General features: G+C 41.4%; 2 protein-coding genes across 3 annotated transcripts; one reads left to right on the top strand and one right to left on the bottom strand.

The window, feature by feature from the left end:
- The first annotated feature begins 629 nt into the window (after positions 1-629).
- Positions 630-13,883, top strand: LOC5519745 (apoptosis-inducing factor 3). 2 transcript variants are annotated; one of them, XM_032364501.2, is made up of 20 exons: positions 631-746; positions 2,327-2,399; positions 2,528-2,750; positions 3,138-3,182; positions 3,292-3,379; positions 3,900-3,950; positions 4,928-4,989; positions 5,112-5,198; positions 5,444-5,535; positions 6,757-6,836; positions 6,935-6,985; positions 7,206-7,321; positions 9,341-9,412; positions 9,795-9,858; positions 10,063-10,139; positions 10,419-10,533; positions 11,220-11,318; positions 11,744-11,819; positions 12,231-12,335; positions 12,984-13,883. In XM_032364501.2, the coding sequence occupies exons 2-20, from the start codon at positions 2,344-2,346 to the stop codon at positions 13,012-13,014; spliced, it is 1,590 nt and encodes a 529-aa protein (XP_032220392.2). In that variant the 5' UTR covers positions 631-746; positions 2,327-2,343; the 3' UTR covers positions 13,015-13,883. The 2 variants fall into 2 exon arrangements, with proteins under 2 accessions (XP_048582850.1, XP_032220392.2); XM_048726893.1 differs by lacking the exons at positions 11,220-11,318; positions 11,744-11,819; positions 12,231-12,335; positions 12,984-13,883 and adding an exon at positions 11,080-11,183 and having other exon boundaries at positions 630-746.
- A 304-nt stretch (positions 13,884-14,187) lies between these two features.
- On the bottom strand, positions 14,188-17,631 carry LOC5519744 (hematopoietic prostaglandin D synthase). The gene is made up of 5 exons (XM_001639481.3): positions 17,378-17,631; positions 16,740-16,841; positions 16,080-16,195; positions 15,617-15,727; positions 14,188-15,259 (listed from the first exon to the last, which is right to left on the bottom strand). The coding sequence occupies exons 1-5, from the start codon at positions 17,508-17,510 to the stop codon at positions 15,095-15,097; spliced, it is 627 nt and encodes a 208-aa protein (XP_001639531.2). The 5' UTR covers positions 17,511-17,631; the 3' UTR covers positions 14,188-15,094.
- Between the last annotated feature and the right edge of the window lie 398 nt (positions 17,632-18,029).

Here is an 18,029-nt window from a genome sequence, read left to right as displayed (position 1 = left end):
TTTTGAACCTGTGTATAAAAAGGGGGGGGGTGAATAGGTTCGCGGATTCGGCCCCGAAATGCTCACGGATTTTGATGATTATTTCAGCGGATTTCGGATTTTGACTGCTTTGACGGTCGAATTTCGGATTTTAAATGAATTTCAATCGATGCTATTGTTTATCTGTCAAACCATGCGGATCTAAAAATATCTGCAGATCCACGGATTTGCCCCGAAAATGTTGCGGATCGGCGCATTTACATACCCCTATTCACCCCCCCCCCCCCCTAAAAACAAGTAAATCATTTTTTAAAAATGTATTGTATGTTAACTTGAACATTTAACAACCGATTACCACCTAGATTGAGATTTGCTAAGAAGCATGTCTGCTATAAATTACCACTTGGTGCAATTTCACATTGACAAAAACAAAATGGTGCTTATTGTTTACGAGACAGGCAAGGGGCAAGGTAGTAAAAAGATACAGGCAAGAAAGATTGTTCCAAAAAATGACACTAAGAAGAAAGCAATGTGTATAATTCCATCGCCTAAAAGGCCTATGCAAACATTTGGAATATATGAATCGTAAAGATACCATTTTCCAGGTAAAACACCAAAAGTTGCTGGTCTAGCTACTCGCAATGTTGGGCTCTCTGTGGCCTAGGCTTGTGAACGAGGCTCGTCACGCATTCTTACCGGCCTGAAAATAGGGCGAAGGAGGGAAGGACTGACAGAGTCGCTAGCTAAAAGCATCTGGTAATTGGAAGGTAAGTTAAGTACGAAGGTTAATGCTTTGGACTAAAAGCAAGCTTGTTTGTAATTGGTCAGATAGGGAAACCAATTTAGCATAAGCAAGGTACATCTGCTTAAGCATACAAGCCCACCTTATTTTCGTTTTCGTCCGAATACCCCAACTCCGTTTGAATGGGCGTTCCAATGTCTGTGAAAAGGCCAAAAGATGCCCCGAAAGTGAAAACAAACAATCCCAAAGGATACGATCCCTCTTTTGCTAGTTTTTCTACTACGGGCACCATACCAACTTCCGTGTCGGACGCTAGCGGTGTCGAAGGTAATACCAGTCCTGCAAAATGTTTACATCATAGATGTCTCTCTGCTATTGTGTAGTTGCTGTTTCGTATTACTTTTCGTTTAGTAATATTACGTCAATTTGATGAATGAATCGATTTCATAGTCAAACTAGATGCTCTTATTTTGATAATTCATTTATTAGGAATAAAAAAGTTTTATTTTGATCACCCTCTCGCCAAGCAATCATCTTTCATTAGCATCTCAAAATAATTTAATAAAGTATACTTAAACAATATTCTCATCAGTTTATGCTAGATAAAGCATAAAGTCGGTTTACTTGAACTTAATTAACTTGCATTTTCCTTTTTCATCAAAATTACTTACAAGCTGTATGCAGCTGAGGTACATTATGCTTTTTCTCAAGAGGTGGTTTGACCAGAGCTGGCACAAGACACTGAAAAACCTTTACATAGCCCAGTACATAGCAATGGTAACAATATTTTGCATAAGCCTGTGACCAAATAAATATGTCTGTGCATCTGTGTGTGGGGTGGGGAGGGGGGTATGTGTGTGTGTGTATGTGGGGGGGGGGGGGGGGGTGATGGGGGTGTTGGAAATGAGGTATGCCTTTTTCACCCAGCCTTCTTTGCAATATAGTGCCAATTCTGCCTTAATAATATAGCATTTATATAGCGCTTATACCAACCATGTTCTAAGCGCTTCTCATAAAATGACCTTGTACCTCACACCATTGTATGTTGTGTAATTAGGGACAAGCTTTTAGGGGGGAAAATGGTGATAATAATAATAGTAATGATGACAAATGGATATGACTATTAATTACTAGCTGCAAATCTGTTTACTACATAATAAACTGGAACTAGAAGCTGGCTGTTATCTAACTCTTGTAGTATCAGGCCCGAACCCAGGGGGGGGGGGTGCAGGGGGAGGGAATGCATCCCCCCTCCCCACAACGGCTGAAAGTCCACTTTGGCTTGTCAATAGACATGCTATTTGTAGACAAAACTATAAAGCATAAGCTGGGTCACTCCGGTATGTCATCAATCCATAAGTCAGACTTTTTTGTAGCCAAAATCAGACAATAGCATCCTGTGGAGATACTGCAAAGTCATAAAAAAATCCCTTTTTTGTTTTTTCAGGGTTGGTAAGAGTTTTGATCAGAGAACTCCCCCCCCCCTCAGAAAAATTAAGGCCCACTTTTTCGGATTTCTCACCCCTCCCAAGAAAAATCCTGGGTACGGGCCTGAGTATGAGTATGATAGGATCTTAACATATTTGCTGTTGCCTATCCAACCAGGCTGCAAATTGATTGACATGACTGAAAAGGTGGAAGCTGTTGTTGCTAAAGTCAGTGACCTACAGGATGGGCAGTAAGTTTTTGTATTATTTTATGTAGGGAGGGAAGGGTAGTAGAGGGAGGTTCCTAGGACAGTTAACTTTTTGAGAGAGGGGGCGCTCCAATGTCATCTGTGCACATTTTATCCATATTTGTTTTTAGGATGAAGACGGTTGAGTTAGCTGAAGGCAAGAAGGCACTGCTTGTCAAGGAGAATGGGACTTTCTATGCCGTTGGGCATAAGTGCACCCATTATGGAGCACCATTAGCGTCTGGTGCCTTGTGTAGAGGCAGAGTCAGATGTCCATGGCATGGAGCATGCTTCAATGTCAAGACTGGAGATATAGAAGACTTTCCAGGACTTGATAGTATCCCCACATTTGAAGTGAGTTCTCTCAAGGTTTGCTTGGGGGTTCCCCCAAGGTTTGCTGGGGGTCTGGATTCTTTATGTTAGGGGTTCTGCCTCCTATGGCAGGCATGTTACTAGGTTTCACAGCGTGTGCATACACCCGTAACAGCTACCAAAAATTGAATCATTATTTACGGATGGACCATCAAATATTAATAATTTTACCATGTGTTATCTATAACTGTGCTCCCTTCCACCCGGTCGGTAAATCCTGGCTACATCCTGCAGGGGTCAGGTTCTCTCAGCTTCGCCTATAGGTGCTATAGATGCTTCGTTTTCTACAGCTTGTCTATGCTTGCAAGCTGGAGGCCTTTTCAGTTATAGAAATCAGAAATAGATGATACGTGGTTTTGTCATTTCCAGGTCACCGTCTCTGGAGAAGATGTTATAGTCAGAGCAGATGCAGAGGTACCACTTTTGGTCCTAAACAGTTGTTTTTTACCTTTTTCGTTTAGTTTTACTAACTGAAGAAGCTGTAATTATGCTCAGGATACATGTTTTCCTGTTTATTTCCTAGCAATTTCAGTCCCATAAACGTGTAAAAGCTGTTGCCTGTCAACCCAATTCAAGTGCAGACAAGCGCACCTTTGTGATTATTGGAGGAGGTAAAATTGTAAGCCTACAACACACTAAGATGATTTTGTACAAATGAATAAGTGAATCTCAATCAGCAGGTGGAAAACACCAGGTCTGTCTGAGAATTCATCAATATCTAGACTTCTGACTTGCTCAACACTGGCAATCAAATCCCTCTTGATTGATGGTGATCCAACTTGCCAGTGTGTTGTAGGCTTCATACCATGTGTTAGGGTGATGAGAGGGGGCTGCTTCTGTTATTTGCTGTAACAAGGTTTGTGCTGCCAGTCAGGGTATGGTTTGTGAACTTCCTGGGTATTGGTTTAGCCTTTATATGATATCTGTTAGCCAGCTTGCAGAGTTTCATCATTTAGTGCATGTGCTGAACATGTACTTAGGGTGTTTGTCCTAGACATATACTAAGATCACAATGTGATCTAGTGATCACTGATCCCAATGTGTTATGAACAAAAATGTATGCAAGGGGGTGTTTTATATGCAATATTGTGCTAAGTCAAATACAAGTGTATGATCTTTGTTTCTTGACAGGAGGGGCAGGTATGAAGGCAGCAGAGACTTTAAGAGAGGAGGGATTCCAGGGTGAGCCTTCCGCTTTGCATCACATTCTGTGTTTTAAAAGTTTTCTCTGAAGTATACTTTTTTATAATACTGAAATGATGCGCTAGCTCTTGCTTGAGCAGCCTCTATGTACTTTTTTAAACATGATCTTCGAGTTATAAATCAACACCAGGTTGAAAAAGTATGTTAAATGCCTCTCTGAAATAGAGTGGTTGCACTGACGATTTGAGCATTAGCCCTTCATCTGAGCAAAAGAAAGATCTTCAAGTGTTTTGAATGTGTTTTGAATATTAAATAGTTATTTTTGCCCTAATTGCGATGCAAAACATATTTACAACACAATAGCTTCTATTGCCCTTTTTCCTTTGTACATGGCAGTTTAAAAAACAATGCTTAAAGTATGCAAAGATAAGCCTTTTCATTAAAGTGTGGCACGGAAAAATTTGAATTTAGTTTTTTGTGTAAAGCAAGAGCCTTTCTTTAATCGTTAACTGAACTCCTGTTGAGTCTGTTTAATAATGCAAAAATGCCTCCTAAAAGAGCATTTCAACCAGCTAAAACTGTAGAGGAGAAAGCAGCTTTATTTGAGAACTGTGTTCCTTGGTCAACCATAGTTTGGCAAAAAGACCAACCCCCCAGTTATTAATGACTGCTCCCTAATTTGCATCTTTTCGAAGTCGCTATTGTCGTAATTTTCTGCAGATGAATTCAATTTCCTCCCCACATTTTTAGAATGTAGACGGGAAAATGTTGTATATAACCTCCTCTTCGTGACTACCTAAATCCCGTCATCACCAAGTATATATATCAATGTTTGGCAATGCTTACTTTCATCAGGAATAGATAACAGGTAATTTTTGCGAAAATATAAAAAAAAATTATAATTAGTGATATTTTATATATATTTTATCAGCATAAGACAATCACTGTGCAGGATGATCAACACTGCTACTACAATTTTTCAGCTCTGATTAAACTGTCTCATGATTGCTTTTCAGGTCGTGTACTTCTTGTAGCAAAGGAACCCCATTTACCATATGACAGGCCCATTCTTAGTAAGGTAAAAGCTTTATCAAATCGCATGTTTAAGTGGAAAAGACATGTGACATAGGACTACCATATATTACTCCCTCCGTACTATTTGAAGGGACATGCCTCTTAATGCCAATTTTTATTTTCCAGAAACTTGGTGCAGCTGCCGATGATTTGAAGCTCCGCTCAGCTGACTTTTTTGCAGAGAAAGGGATTGAGTTTCTGGCAGGCCAATCAGTATGTGATGAATGATATTTTTTCTTGTAAAAATTCCTAGCAGTGGACTTCTGTGGATGTTGTGTAGAACCATATTTATAACCAAAATTATGCTTATCCCTTAGAGACAGATTGATAAGACTTTAAAATACAGTGGTATACATAGCTGAACTACCCTTTAAGCTAATAATAAGAGCTAATAATGACCATCTTTTGCATTTTCCTTTGTTCGTTTTCGTCAACATGAATCGCAAATCTCTCCACAGGCAGTTGCACTTGACAATACCAAGAAGACTGTCACCCTCAGCAACGGCAACATGCTCAACTATGATAGTGTACTAATAGCTACAGGGGGAAGGTGAGCTATGATAGTGTACTAATAGCTACAGGGGGAAGGTGAGCTATGATAGTGCACTAATAGCTACAGTTGGAAGGTGAGCTATGATAGTGTACTTCTAATAGCTACAGGGGGTGGTGAGCTATGATAGTGTACTAATAGCTACAGGGGAAGGTGGGCTATGATAGCATACTAATAGCTACAGGGGGAAGGTGAGCTATGATAGCATACTGATAGCTACAGGGGGAAGGTGAGCTATGATAGTGTACTAATAGCTACAGGGGGAAGGTGAGCTATGATAGCATACTAATAGCTACAGGGGGAAGGTGAGCTATAATAGTGTACTAATAGCTGCAGGGGGAAGGTGGGCTATGATAGCTTACTAATAGGTACAAGGGGAAGGTGAGCTATAATAGTGTACTAATAGCTACAGGGGGAAGGTGAGCTATGATAGCGTACTAATAGCTACAGGGGGAAGGTGAGCTATAATAGTGTACTAATAGCTACAGGGGGAAGGTGAGCTATGATAGCATACTGATAGCTACAGGGGGAAGGTGAGCTATGATAGTGTACTAATAGCTACAGGGGGAAGGTGAGCTATGATAGCATACTAATAGCTACAGGGGGAAGGTGAGCTATGATAGTGTACTAATAGCTGCAGGGGGAAGGTGGGCTATGATAGCTTACTAATAGGTACAAGGGGAAGGTGAGCTATGATAGTGTACTAATAGCTACAGGGGGAAGGTGAGCTATGATAGTGTACTAATAGCTACAGGGGGAAGGTGAGCTATGATAGTGTACTAATAGCTGCAGGGGGAAGGTGAGCTATGATAGCTTACTAATAGGTACAAGGGGAAGGTGAGCTATGATAGTGTACTAATAGCTACAGGGGGAAGGTGAGCTATGATAGCGTACTAATAGCTACAGGGGGAAGGTGAGCTATGATAGCATACTAATAGGTACAGGGGGAAGGTGAGCTATAATAGTGTACTAATAGCTACAGGGGGAAGGTGAGCTATGATAGCGTACTAATAGCTACAGGGGGAAGGTGGGCTATGATAGCGTACTAATAGGTACAGGGGGAAGGTGAGCTATGATAGTGTACTAATAGCTACAGGGGGAGGGGAGCTATGATGTTCTAAGTTAGAATGGGAAAAAGTGAAATGGCCATATTGTTGAGTCAAGAGGATTTTCTCATTTTTTCCCCCTCCCATAACACATGAGATGTTGTTTTTACCACAGGCCAAGGTCATTGAAGGCTCCTGGAGTTGATTTGGAAAACATTCTAATTCTACGCACCCCTGCCGATGCAAACAGAATAGGTAAAAATTTTGAATATTGACTTGGTTATTTAAATAGTATTATATGATATTACCACCATCACTCGTATAATACTGCCTGTTTCTGTTTTTCTTCTCAGCTGAAATGGCACCAGGAAAAAGAGCTGTTGTTGTTGGCTCATCTTTCATTGGTATGGCATAAGATGTAATCTTAGTGTTGTATTTTATTACTAAACCATCAAAGTTCTGTTGATGATTGGATTTTATTTCGATTTTATTGTTGTGATTGGATACTACAGTATGTGATTGGATCTTGTTGCAATCGAATCTTCTTTGATTCAATGTTATTGTTGCAATTGAATATTTTATGTCTGATCTCTTTGATATAGTACTAAAAAAGTTCATTTCCAGGTATGGAGATAAGTGCATACCTTCTTGAAAAGGCCTCATCCGTGACAGTTGTGGGACGAAGTAAAATACCTTTTGCTAACATTCTTGGTGAGAAGATAGGTGGCCTGTTAAAAAAGGTATGAAATACTAAAAGTATCTATACTAAAAATAATTTGGATATAAAAAAAATGTTGGGTTCTTCTTCGTGATCAGTGCTCGATACAAGTGAACTAGAGTCCTAAGACCTGTAATTTCATACAATAATACAATACAATAATAATCAACTAAGATCACGTTACATCCCCCTTCCTTTGGTGCAAAAGACAACAATAACAAAAGAGTTCAAGTCTCTGATGTGGTATTTAAGATCTGATATAGTCTTTAAGGTAGGCAGGTTCTTGGCTGCTCATCTTGGTCCAGCCATCATCTTCTCTGGGGCGTTGTCATCCCGACTAGGTGGTGCGACCTCGTGTTGCTGTGAGTCTTGTGCCTTGCTTGCTGGTTGCATGGGCGCTGTTGGCGATTGTTGCGTGTTGTCCTGTATTCCCTCATCGGTCCTCTTAATGTCCACGCTGTTCCTCCTGTATGAGACGCTATCTGTTTCAATCTCATAGGACCTGTCGACGAGGCGCTGATTAATGACTGCTTGTTTTTTGTTGTTGAGTAGGAAATGGCACAATTGGACAATGTCGCCTTCTTCTAGCGCCTCCAGGTGTTTGGCGTGTTAGCATAGTAGTGGACCTTCTTATAGCGCCTCAAGGTGTTTGGCGTGTTTGTCATAGTAGTGGGCCTTCTTATAGCGCCTCAAGGTCTTTGGCGTGTTTGTTATAGTAGTGGGCCTTCTTATAGCGCCTCCAGGTGTTTGGCGTGTTTGTCATAGTAGTGGGCCTTCTTATAGCGCCTCCAGGTGTTTGGCGTGTTTGTCATAGTAGTGGGCCTTCTTCTAGCGCCTCAAGGTGTTTGGCGTGTTTGTCATAGTAGTGGACCTTCTTATAGCGCCTCAAGGTCTTTGGTGTGTTTGTCATAGTAGTGGGCCTTCTTCTAGCGCCTCAAGGTGTTTGGCGTGTTTGTCATAGTAGTGGACCTTCTTATAGCGCCTCAAGGTGTTTGGCGTGTTTGTCATAGTAGTGGGCCTTCTTATAGCGCCTCCAGGTGTTTGGCGTGTTTGTCATAGTAGTGGACCTTCTTATAGCGCCTCAAGGTGTTTGGCGTGTTTGTCATAGTAGTGGGCCTTCTTATAGCGCCTCCAGGTGTTTGGCGTGTTTGTCATAGTAGTGGGCCTTCTTATAGCGCCTCCAGGTGTTTGGCGTGTTTGTCATAGTAGTGGACCTTCTTATAGCGCCTCAAGGTGTTTGGCGTGTTTGTCATAGTAGTGGGCCTTCTTATAGCGCCTCCAGGTGTTTGGCGTGTTTGTCATAGTAGTGGACCTTCTTATAGCGCCTCAAGGTGTTTGGCGTGTTTGTCATAGTAGTGGGCCTTCTTATAGCGCCTCCAGGTGTTTGGCGTGTTTGTCATAGTAGTGGACCTTCTTATAGCGCCTCAAGGTGATTGGCGTGTTTGTCATAGTAGTGGGCCTTCTTATAGCGCCTCAAGGTCTTTGGCGTGTTTGTTATAGTAGTGGGCCTTCTTATAGCGCCTCAAGGTCTTTGGCGTGTTTGTTATAGTAGTGGACCTTCTTATAGCGCCTCCAGGTGTTTGGCGTGTTTGTCATAGTAGTGGGCCTTCTTATAGCGCCTCCAGGTCTTTGGCGTGTTTGTTATAGTAGTGGGCCTTCTTATAGCGCCTCCAGGTCTTTGGCGTGTTTGTTATAGTAGTGGGCCTTCTTATAGCGCCTCAAGGTCTTTGGCGTGTTTGTTATAGTAGTGGACCTTCTTATAGCGCCTCAAGGTCTTTGGCGTGTTTGTTATAGTAGTGGGCCTTCTTATAGCGCCTCAAGGTCTTTGGCGTGTTTGTTATAGTAGTGGGCCTTCTTATAGCGCCTCCAGGTGTTTGGCGTGTTTGTTATAGTAGTGGGCCTTCTTCTAGCGCCTCCAGGTGTTTGGCGTGTTTGTCATAGTAGTGGGCCTTCTTATAGCGCCTCAAGGTGTTTGGCGTGTTTGTTATAGTAGTGGCCCTGCTTCGCCTGGCCCTGTTATACTATTGATCTTTTATATCAGCTTCAAGAGGATAAAGGCGCGAAATTTGTGTCAGGTGCAACAGCAAAGGAGTTCAAAGGAGAAAATGGCAAGGTATGCCTCATTAGTTGTAAACCATTTCCCGCCCCCTGCTTCTCCCTTAATGGACAATAAAACCTCTTGCAAAAAGGAAAAAAGCTTACATCTTTTAGTTGCACACTAATGGTAATAGCATCTGAGACTTTAGAGGATGAAAATGCAGGTATCAAAAGCAGTGGAAAAAAAACCCTCTCCTTTCCAGTAAGCCCCCTGTTCCAAGATTGAACCCCGGTGGATGTGGAAACAAATTCAGGGTAATTGGGCTCAGAAGAGTGGTGGATTTTAAGACTCTTTGTGGACAGCAACCATCTGACCAACTAGAAAAGTTTCCCGTAAAAGAGTTGAGATCATGGTATGGATCCCATTGAGCACATGTTATGCATGTTATTGTCTACAGCTTACCGCTGTGGTGTTGACTGACGGTTCGGTGCTGGAAGCAGACATGTGTGTCCTAGGAGTAGGTTAGTCATGCTGGCTAATAGCACCTTTAGCAGGCTCAACAGGGGTAGATTCAAAAGTTTAAAAAAGGGGGGGCCGCAGCAAAAGTCTCAAGAAAGGGGGGGCCGGACTGTCTTTGCCATGGTAACCATTTGCAAGCAAACAGGCAAAAATCCAAAAATCCAAAATGCGCATTGTGTATTACAATAATTTTCTAACTTTCCCAGGTGTGGAGGCATCAACAGATTTCCTGAAGGGTAGTTCAGTTCCTACTACTGATTCAGGAAATGTCATTGTGGATGAGGTAATTAACTTGGTGTGACTGAGTAGCGTGACTTGTATTTGTTTCAGTACATGAAGGCATGTGATGGCGTGACACTTGCTATGTTGTGTGATGTGTGTTACAGGGGGCGTAAAACTTGTTATTGTTTGACATGACTGAGTAGCGTGACTTGTATTTGTTTCAGTACATGAAGGCATGTGATGGCGTGACACTTGCTATGTTGTGTGATGTGTGTGACAGGGGGTGTAAAACTTGTTATTGTTTAACATGACTGAGTAGCGTGACTTGTATTTGTTTCAGTACATGAAGGCATGTGATGGCGTGTTCGCAGCCGGGGATATAGCAAACTTCCCTCTTAAAATGCTCGGCGGAGAACGTGTTACCATCGGGCACTGGCAGATTTCACACAAACATGGTAAGAGCGACAAACATGGCTACACAGATAACGACTCCGTACCGTTTGTTCAGGTCTGACGGCTCCACGTAACATGCTTGGCAATGTGGGTAGAGTTGTAACGTTTCCCGTATGCATTCAGGTCTGACGGCTGCGGTAACGTGCTAGGTAATGTTTGTCATCCTCGGGAACCCAGGGCGTCGAGGTCACAGGCGCGAGAACTTGGCAGAACAAGGCCGGTGGAGGGGGAGGGGGTAGGGACGGGAGAGGAAAGACTCGCGCCTCGTTACGCTGACCTCAACGCCCTGAGTACCCGACGATGATTGTTGGTAGACTTGTACCGTTTCTTGTGTATTCATCTCTGACGGTTGCGCGTAACATGCTGGGTGCTTATAAGGGTAGACTTGTACCTTTACCGTGTGTGTTCAGGCTGATGGCTGCACGTAACATGCTGGGTGCACATATGGGTAGACTTGTACCGTTTCTCGTGTGTGTTCAGGTCTGATGGCTGCGCGTAACGTGCCTGTTAATGTTAGTAGACTTGTGCTGTTTCTCGTGTTTGTCCAGGCATGACGGCTGCGCGTAACGTACCTGGTAATGTTGGTAGACTCGAGTACTGTTTCTCGTGTTTGTCCAGGCATGATGGCTGCTCGTAACGTACCTGGTAATGTTGGTAGACTCGAGTAATGTTTCTCGTGTTTGTCCAGGCATGACGGCTGCGCGTAACATGCTGGGCAAGCAGGAGCGGCTTCACACTGTTCCTTTCTTCTGGACCATGATGTGCGGTAAAAGCGTCCGATACGCTGGTAAGATATCATCTTTCCTTTTATCTGCAGGAACTTTTGAGGAATTGACCTTATTTCTTATTCCCTAATAATTGCTTCAATCGACTTATTTTACTCCTGTTTTTATTAACTAATTCTATTGGTTGATTCTCCCAACGAATTTTTCTCTTAGTTATTTTTAAACATAAATCCTATTGGTTGTTCCTAATGACTAACTTGTTTTAACCACTATTGGTTGTTCCTGACCACTGATCCTATTGGTTGTTCCTGACCACTGATCCTATTGGTTGTTCCTGACCACTGATCCTATTGGTTGTTCCTGACCACTGATCCTATTGTTCCTATTGACTGATCTGATTGACTTATCCTATTGACTTTTCTTATCGATTGTTCCTATTGGCTAAAGTTATTGTTTCTAACCACTAGTCATATTGGTCGATTTGTAGGTCATGCGCACCATTTCGATGACGTCATTATTGACGGAAATCTGGAGGAGTTTAAATTTGTGGCATATTTTGTAAAGTGAGTGCAAGGATAAAGTTTAAACTGGTACAATGGGTTTTATCTAGCTTGCTATAGTTGAGTATTTGGTGTACAAACAAAATTATATTCTATATTTTAAAATTATTCTTTCATCCTCGGGGACCCATTACTTATCGCGTGGCCACAATTGCGGCGGGGTATGCTGAAGTTGCTCCCAGTGCTGGCTGACTGAGATTAACCTAGCCTGCGTAGCAAGCGCAATGCCTGGGGAAAATATGGGATAGACCCCGTGCACCTGAAAAGAAGGATGGAGGGAATGTTGGGAAAGGGAGCTCATCCTTTCCTCTCCCTAGCGCGCGCCTCATTTCCATCTCTATTCTTCCCTAGACCCGTTTGGGCTTGCTACGTAGACTAATGTCAACCTCTATGCATCGATACTTGTGCTTGCAGGGGAGAAAAAGTTCAAGCGGTTGCCACCATGGGTCGGGATCCTGTCGCTGCCAAAGCTGCCAACATGCTGTATGAGAATATCATGCCAACAGCCTCGCATATCAGGTACAACCAAAACCACAATCCACAACACAGCACTACACATACAGCCTCGCATATCAGGTACAAACACAACCACAATACAGTACTACACATACAGCCTTGCATATCAGGTACAAACACAACCACAACACAGCACTACACATACAGCCTCGCATATCAGGTACAAACCAACCACAATATAGCACTACACATACAGCCTCGCATATCAGGTACAAACCAACCACAATACGCTACTTAAATACAGTAAAAAAAACTCTCTTGATAAACCGCAAACATACTGTATAAGAGCTACAGTCTACGGCCTCGCATATCGTACTAAGACATCGGTCCGAACATGCTTTAATGGCACCATACCGTCGGTTCCACCAAGCCAGCAGAACTAAGCAATCCATAGATACCACACGGCATAGTGTTGCTAATGGTGTAGGCTGACATCAATTACAGCTGAATCGTTGCACATTGAAAAAGTCACATTGCTAATAATGGCGAGGGTGTTAATGTGTTAATGGTGTTAATGGTGCTTAATGTTTGGCTTGTACGTTCTAAGCGATGTCGCAAGCCAGACGCGTTTATTAATGGCTCATTATTGATCCCTCCAAACAATTGTCGTCTCTTACGTTTATAACATTGTTTTGTCTTTGTCTCTCACAGAAACAACCCTGCGGACTGGTACTCGATATAATTTTCCCATCGAAGACTGTTCAAGAGGGCATAAGATGTTCGAGAAAAGAACTTTTGAAAAGATGAGCTATTAATGGTATCGATATTGACGAATGAATAGGTTATACAAGTTTTTTGCATGCAATCATCGTCTAGCGCACGCAGTTAGCCTATTGCACTCCTGTGTTCACGTCAAACCAGTGCTTGGTGGATAATGTAAACTGGTGCTTATGTATATGTGAATGTCACCCGTCAACCATCGACACGGTTTGTCCTTTGTGAATTCAGTAGTTGCTATAGTACGCGTAGTCAGCACGGTTATGCGTAACACATACCTTTACCATGCCCGTACCCAGGATTTTTCTGGGGGGGGGTGCGAAATCCGAAAAAATGGACCTAATTTTTCCCGGGAGGGTGGAGGAGGGAGTTCTCTGATAAAAATATGACTTTTTTATGCCTTTAAAGTATCTCAAAGGGACGTTTATTGTCGGATTTGACTACATGGATTGGTGACATACCACAGTGACTTACCGGAAAACTGGACCTAATTTTTCCCGGGAGGGTGGAGGGAGTTTTCTGATAAAAATATGACCACCCCTGACAGAAGTAAAAGGGATTTTTTTATGCCTTTACAGTATCTCCAAGGGACGTTTATTGTCGGATTTGACTACATGGATTGGTGACATACCAGAGTGACTTACCTTAGGCTTAAGAGTTTTGTCTACAAATAGCACGTCTATTGAGAACCGGAAGTGGACTTTCGACCGTTGTGCGAACGCACCCCCCTGCACCCTCCCCCCCCTGGGTACTGGCCTGTTTACCCAAGATGCTAAAAAGACTTCCCATTCTTAGATAAAATAAAAATAAAATAAAGTCATAAGTCCAGAAAAACTATGTTTCAATAGTGTCTTTGTTCCTTATGAATAAGCAAGTGCTGCCTTCATAGACTTGAAACAATTTACGCAATAACATGAACTGAACAGTCGACATTTACACTACCCTTGCAATGATCTGCGAGAGCTATTTACTCCACCAAGCTACAAGTTGTGATTACTTCCCGGTTTAGGCCAGTATAGGACTCAGACGATTAATTTAGCTCTATTCTTCTCGCTATTGCATCAGGTTGTTCCTATATTATAAGTTTAAATTGAGTCTTTCTCTGGCCCTTTCATTTTCTTATTACATGATTGACACCTTTTCCATTTTTCTTGCAAGTCCTTTATTTCACTAAAATACCTATGAATAATTTACAATCTTAAAGAACAGGGAGGGCTTGGTGTATCAGCAGGGAAAAAGTGGGGTTTAATATGAATTCATTAAATATGAATGAGGTTAATAACTAGAATACTAATGAAGAGAAGTAGGATAAAAACTAGATATTAACCTTGAATACTAATGAAGGACCGTCACATTTAACCTTGAGTAGAAATGAGTAAAAAACACCACTTTTTCACCACAGATTTACAATAAGAATGATTAATTGTCATGAAAGCAAAATTTGTATGTGAACCCTCGAAATTCAGTAATAAGTTCAGCAGAAATTTTATGTGCAAGTTTGGAAACTATTCTGCCAACAAAGTTAGGCTGTGGTGTGTCTATCTGAGGCATCTACTCACTCGTTTCGCTTGTTCATTGTCGTCGACATTACAGTTCTCCAAAATAGATATTTGGCGTAATAAAAATAAGTCGCTCTTCTTTGTGTCAGTGAGCTCTATTCTCGCACCTTGCCCACACTGAAACTCCGAGTTACGAAAATTTTGCAATTCAACTCCACCTTTGGGAATTGAGTCTGTGCATGGAGCAGCCCTGCTCTGGAATGTTAATTTTGATTGTGCACTGTTTTGATATGACGTGAACTGCCTCCGTCCTCCGCCCTCACACTTTTGTGAGTGACTTTAATTTTTCAATACTGTTATACTTTTAAGCATGTGAATGATGATGAAAATTATTTAATTTTAATATTGCTAAGCAATTGATTGTTAATCAGTCAGATAGTTTAATTAAGTGCAAGAGCAGCTTTCCTTTGGTTGCTTCTCAATCCAAACTTTGTTTTTATGAGATTAATTCATTTAGTATAGCTTTGTGCCATAATGCAGAGTATTCTAGAAGCTTGTCTTGGGTCGCTTCTCAAGCCACGCCTTGATCCCTTCATTGGCAGCCACAAGGTCATGATGCGCCTTGATTTCAGGGAACTTGTCAAGGGAAAATCCATCAGTGGATGACAGATTGTTGAAAACATTGAACACAACGATATCAGCATAGGTCATCTAAAGAAAAAAATACACTTGTATAAATCACATTTACGAAGTAATAATGAAGTGTGTTACAAACAGGAATATTAAAGAGCCTTTTTCAAGGTTCAAGATTCAAAATCGCTTTAAAACAGCCAGAGAACACGCAAAAACTAAAGATAAACACATTAGACTAAACACATCTTTTAAAAAGTTTCTTTTAAATTTTCACTTATTTTATTTTTCGCCGTATGTTTACCGTAAATATCATTAGGGATGAATAAAGAGCTTGGGCTACCTGTGGTGATCTCTTAGCGCAAGTCCCCTAGTATTTGTTTTATTAACTTCTATGTTGAGATTTTCGCCTGATATTTAATGTGAAAAAAGTTATACCTTGTCAGTTACAAGAAAGCCAGTCTTGTTGTCATTCTTTTTTAAAATCCTTGTCAATGCCTCCACAAATGCTGGAAGATGGGTTTTCTCAAGTGCTTCACCCAGTTCTGTCTAAAATAAGAAATCAAAATTGCTTTATAAATTATAGTACTGTAGGTCTACAGAAATGTGTCCAAAAGGCCCCAAGAGGAGGTGGGGTGGGAGGGGATGCTCCTCTTGACTTATTTTCTCAGCACATTTCACGAGTCTTTAATTGTGAGATTGTGGTGAAAATTCTGTTGGCAGGGGGATTTAATTTAGCCATTTGAAACACAAATATATGATTATATTTCACGGGATGAAAGTTGAATTATATGAAAGTTATATCTAATCACGAAAATTGGGAATTTAAGTATGCAGGAAAATTAAGAAAAATAAGGTGATATTAGCCAATATTGTGTGCCAAATGTATATTGTATACTACCTTTTTGGCCTCATCTTTTTCGAAAAGCCATTTGTATTGTTTTTGGACAAAATCTTCTTCAGCACCCACAATCATATCACACATTGCAATATCAAGACTGTTAACTGGAGCCAGACCTTGGAGAATAAATAGCTCAACAATAAAGTCACAATATAAAGGGCCCCTTAAAAAAAGGGGGGAGGGGTACACATTTCCTGTTGTTCTGCCCAATCCAAGCTCAATCCAAAAATACGCTGTACAGCAAATGATCATTTTCATCATCATATCATACACACACAATCACCATCGTAACATTGGTGGGGTTTAGCATTTTTTCTCATTTAATTCAATATTAGACCTTGAAGGTCAATCAAAGGCTGTCAGTGTGTCATATTTGAAAAACAAAAACAAACAAAAAATGTTTATTTGTACACCCAAAATTAATATCACAAGTGTGAGGACTTCATTACTTGTCAATTTGTAGATATGAACTACTCCACCCAGTTTACAATCACGAGTCTATAATAGTTTGCAAGCACTGTTATTTATGATAGTACATCCACAGGCATAATGATGGTATCACATCCCAGCATAATTATGTGCTATAAGAGATGGAATAGGCTTAACATCCTTATTTCAGATGAGGGGTTCACAGACCCCCATGCAGGTGCAAAGCAGTACCTCCTTCCCGGGCAATGTAGGTCATGATTGCCAGAGATTGTGCAAGTTTGATTTTGTCATCAATCACGAGAAGGGGAACCTGGCCAAATGGAGCATCTATTTCTGTCAAAAGCAATAATTTCTTCAATTAGAATTAAAATCACAAATGAATGGTGTACACTCTTGGGAAAATGTGAAACCCCCTCCAAGGAAAAGGTTTACCTCCCCTCCCCAGTTATAGGCTAAGGTATTTCTAGCAGCCAAGCCCATAATAGACTCTGAAGAATCAAGTCACAAACAATCCATTGTTGAGATTTTTATTTGATTTCTTTTAAACATTACTGGTATTTGGTAAAATTGATGTATAAATGTGTTGGACTACTTCAATTTGCCTAACCAATGATTTGCTAAGGGGTGTGTGCACATTGATCCTTCAATAAGAAAGGAGCCATTTATTTGATTTCTTTTAACCCATGATTTGCTAAGGGGGGTGTGCACAAGAAATAAGCCATTTACTTGATTTCTTTTAACCCATGCTTTGCTGGGGGGTGTGAACATTGATCCTTCAATAAGAAATGAGCCATTTATTTGATTTCTGATTTGAGTTCTGCTCCTATTTGTGGTTTTGCTGGTTCTGGTTAGAACTAATGTTTTGTTACCTTTCTTGATTTTTGGCCACTCTTCGAATTGCATACGTTTGTCTTCGTACTCGATTCCCGCGGCAGCAAAAGCCAACCTTGCTGGCTCAGCTCGGCCACGACCGTCGAAATAATACAACTTGTAGCTAGGCATCTTAGTATCTTCCAATAGAAGAGGTTATACGGGGAGGATAACAAACAAACCCAAGGATAAGCAATCCCTAACTGCTCTTATGGGAACACTAGAGCGTGACTCGGCAATACCACAGGAAGCCCACAAGAAGGGTGTTACCACGCCCAAAGTGCCATCCCTTAGATTTTGCCGACGAGCAGCCCGTCTGTTTTTATCGGAGTCCCCCCAACCCCTCGGGTTTACGCCCCTTTGAATCAGGTTAGTGCAGTAGTGCAGCTTGAAAGGACGGGGCCTCCAGTTTAGTGCCGTTATCCGGGAAGACTAGAAACACTGGACAATAACTTTCAACCCACTTGTGACACAAATTCGAATCAAGTTTCAGCCAGAATGCGAACCTGGGCCATAGCGTTTTGGGGTAGAACAAAAATATATGAAGCAAACACACTAGAAAATGGTTTGGATTCGAATAGGCGGGTGTTGCCAGGAATTACATGTATATAAAGGAAATGCTTTGAGCTAGCGGGAGAACAAAAATATATG

The sequence above is a fragment of the Nematostella vectensis genome, chromosome 4 (assembly GCF_932526225.1).
Source record: "Nematostella vectensis chromosome 4, jaNemVect1.1, whole genome shotgun sequence".
Taxonomy (NCBI): Eukaryota; Metazoa; Cnidaria; class Anthozoa; order Actiniaria; family Edwardsiidae; genus Nematostella; species Nematostella vectensis.
The sequence above is the reverse complement of the archived record's forward strand: the minus strand, read 5'-3'. Positions and strand labels throughout refer to the sequence as shown.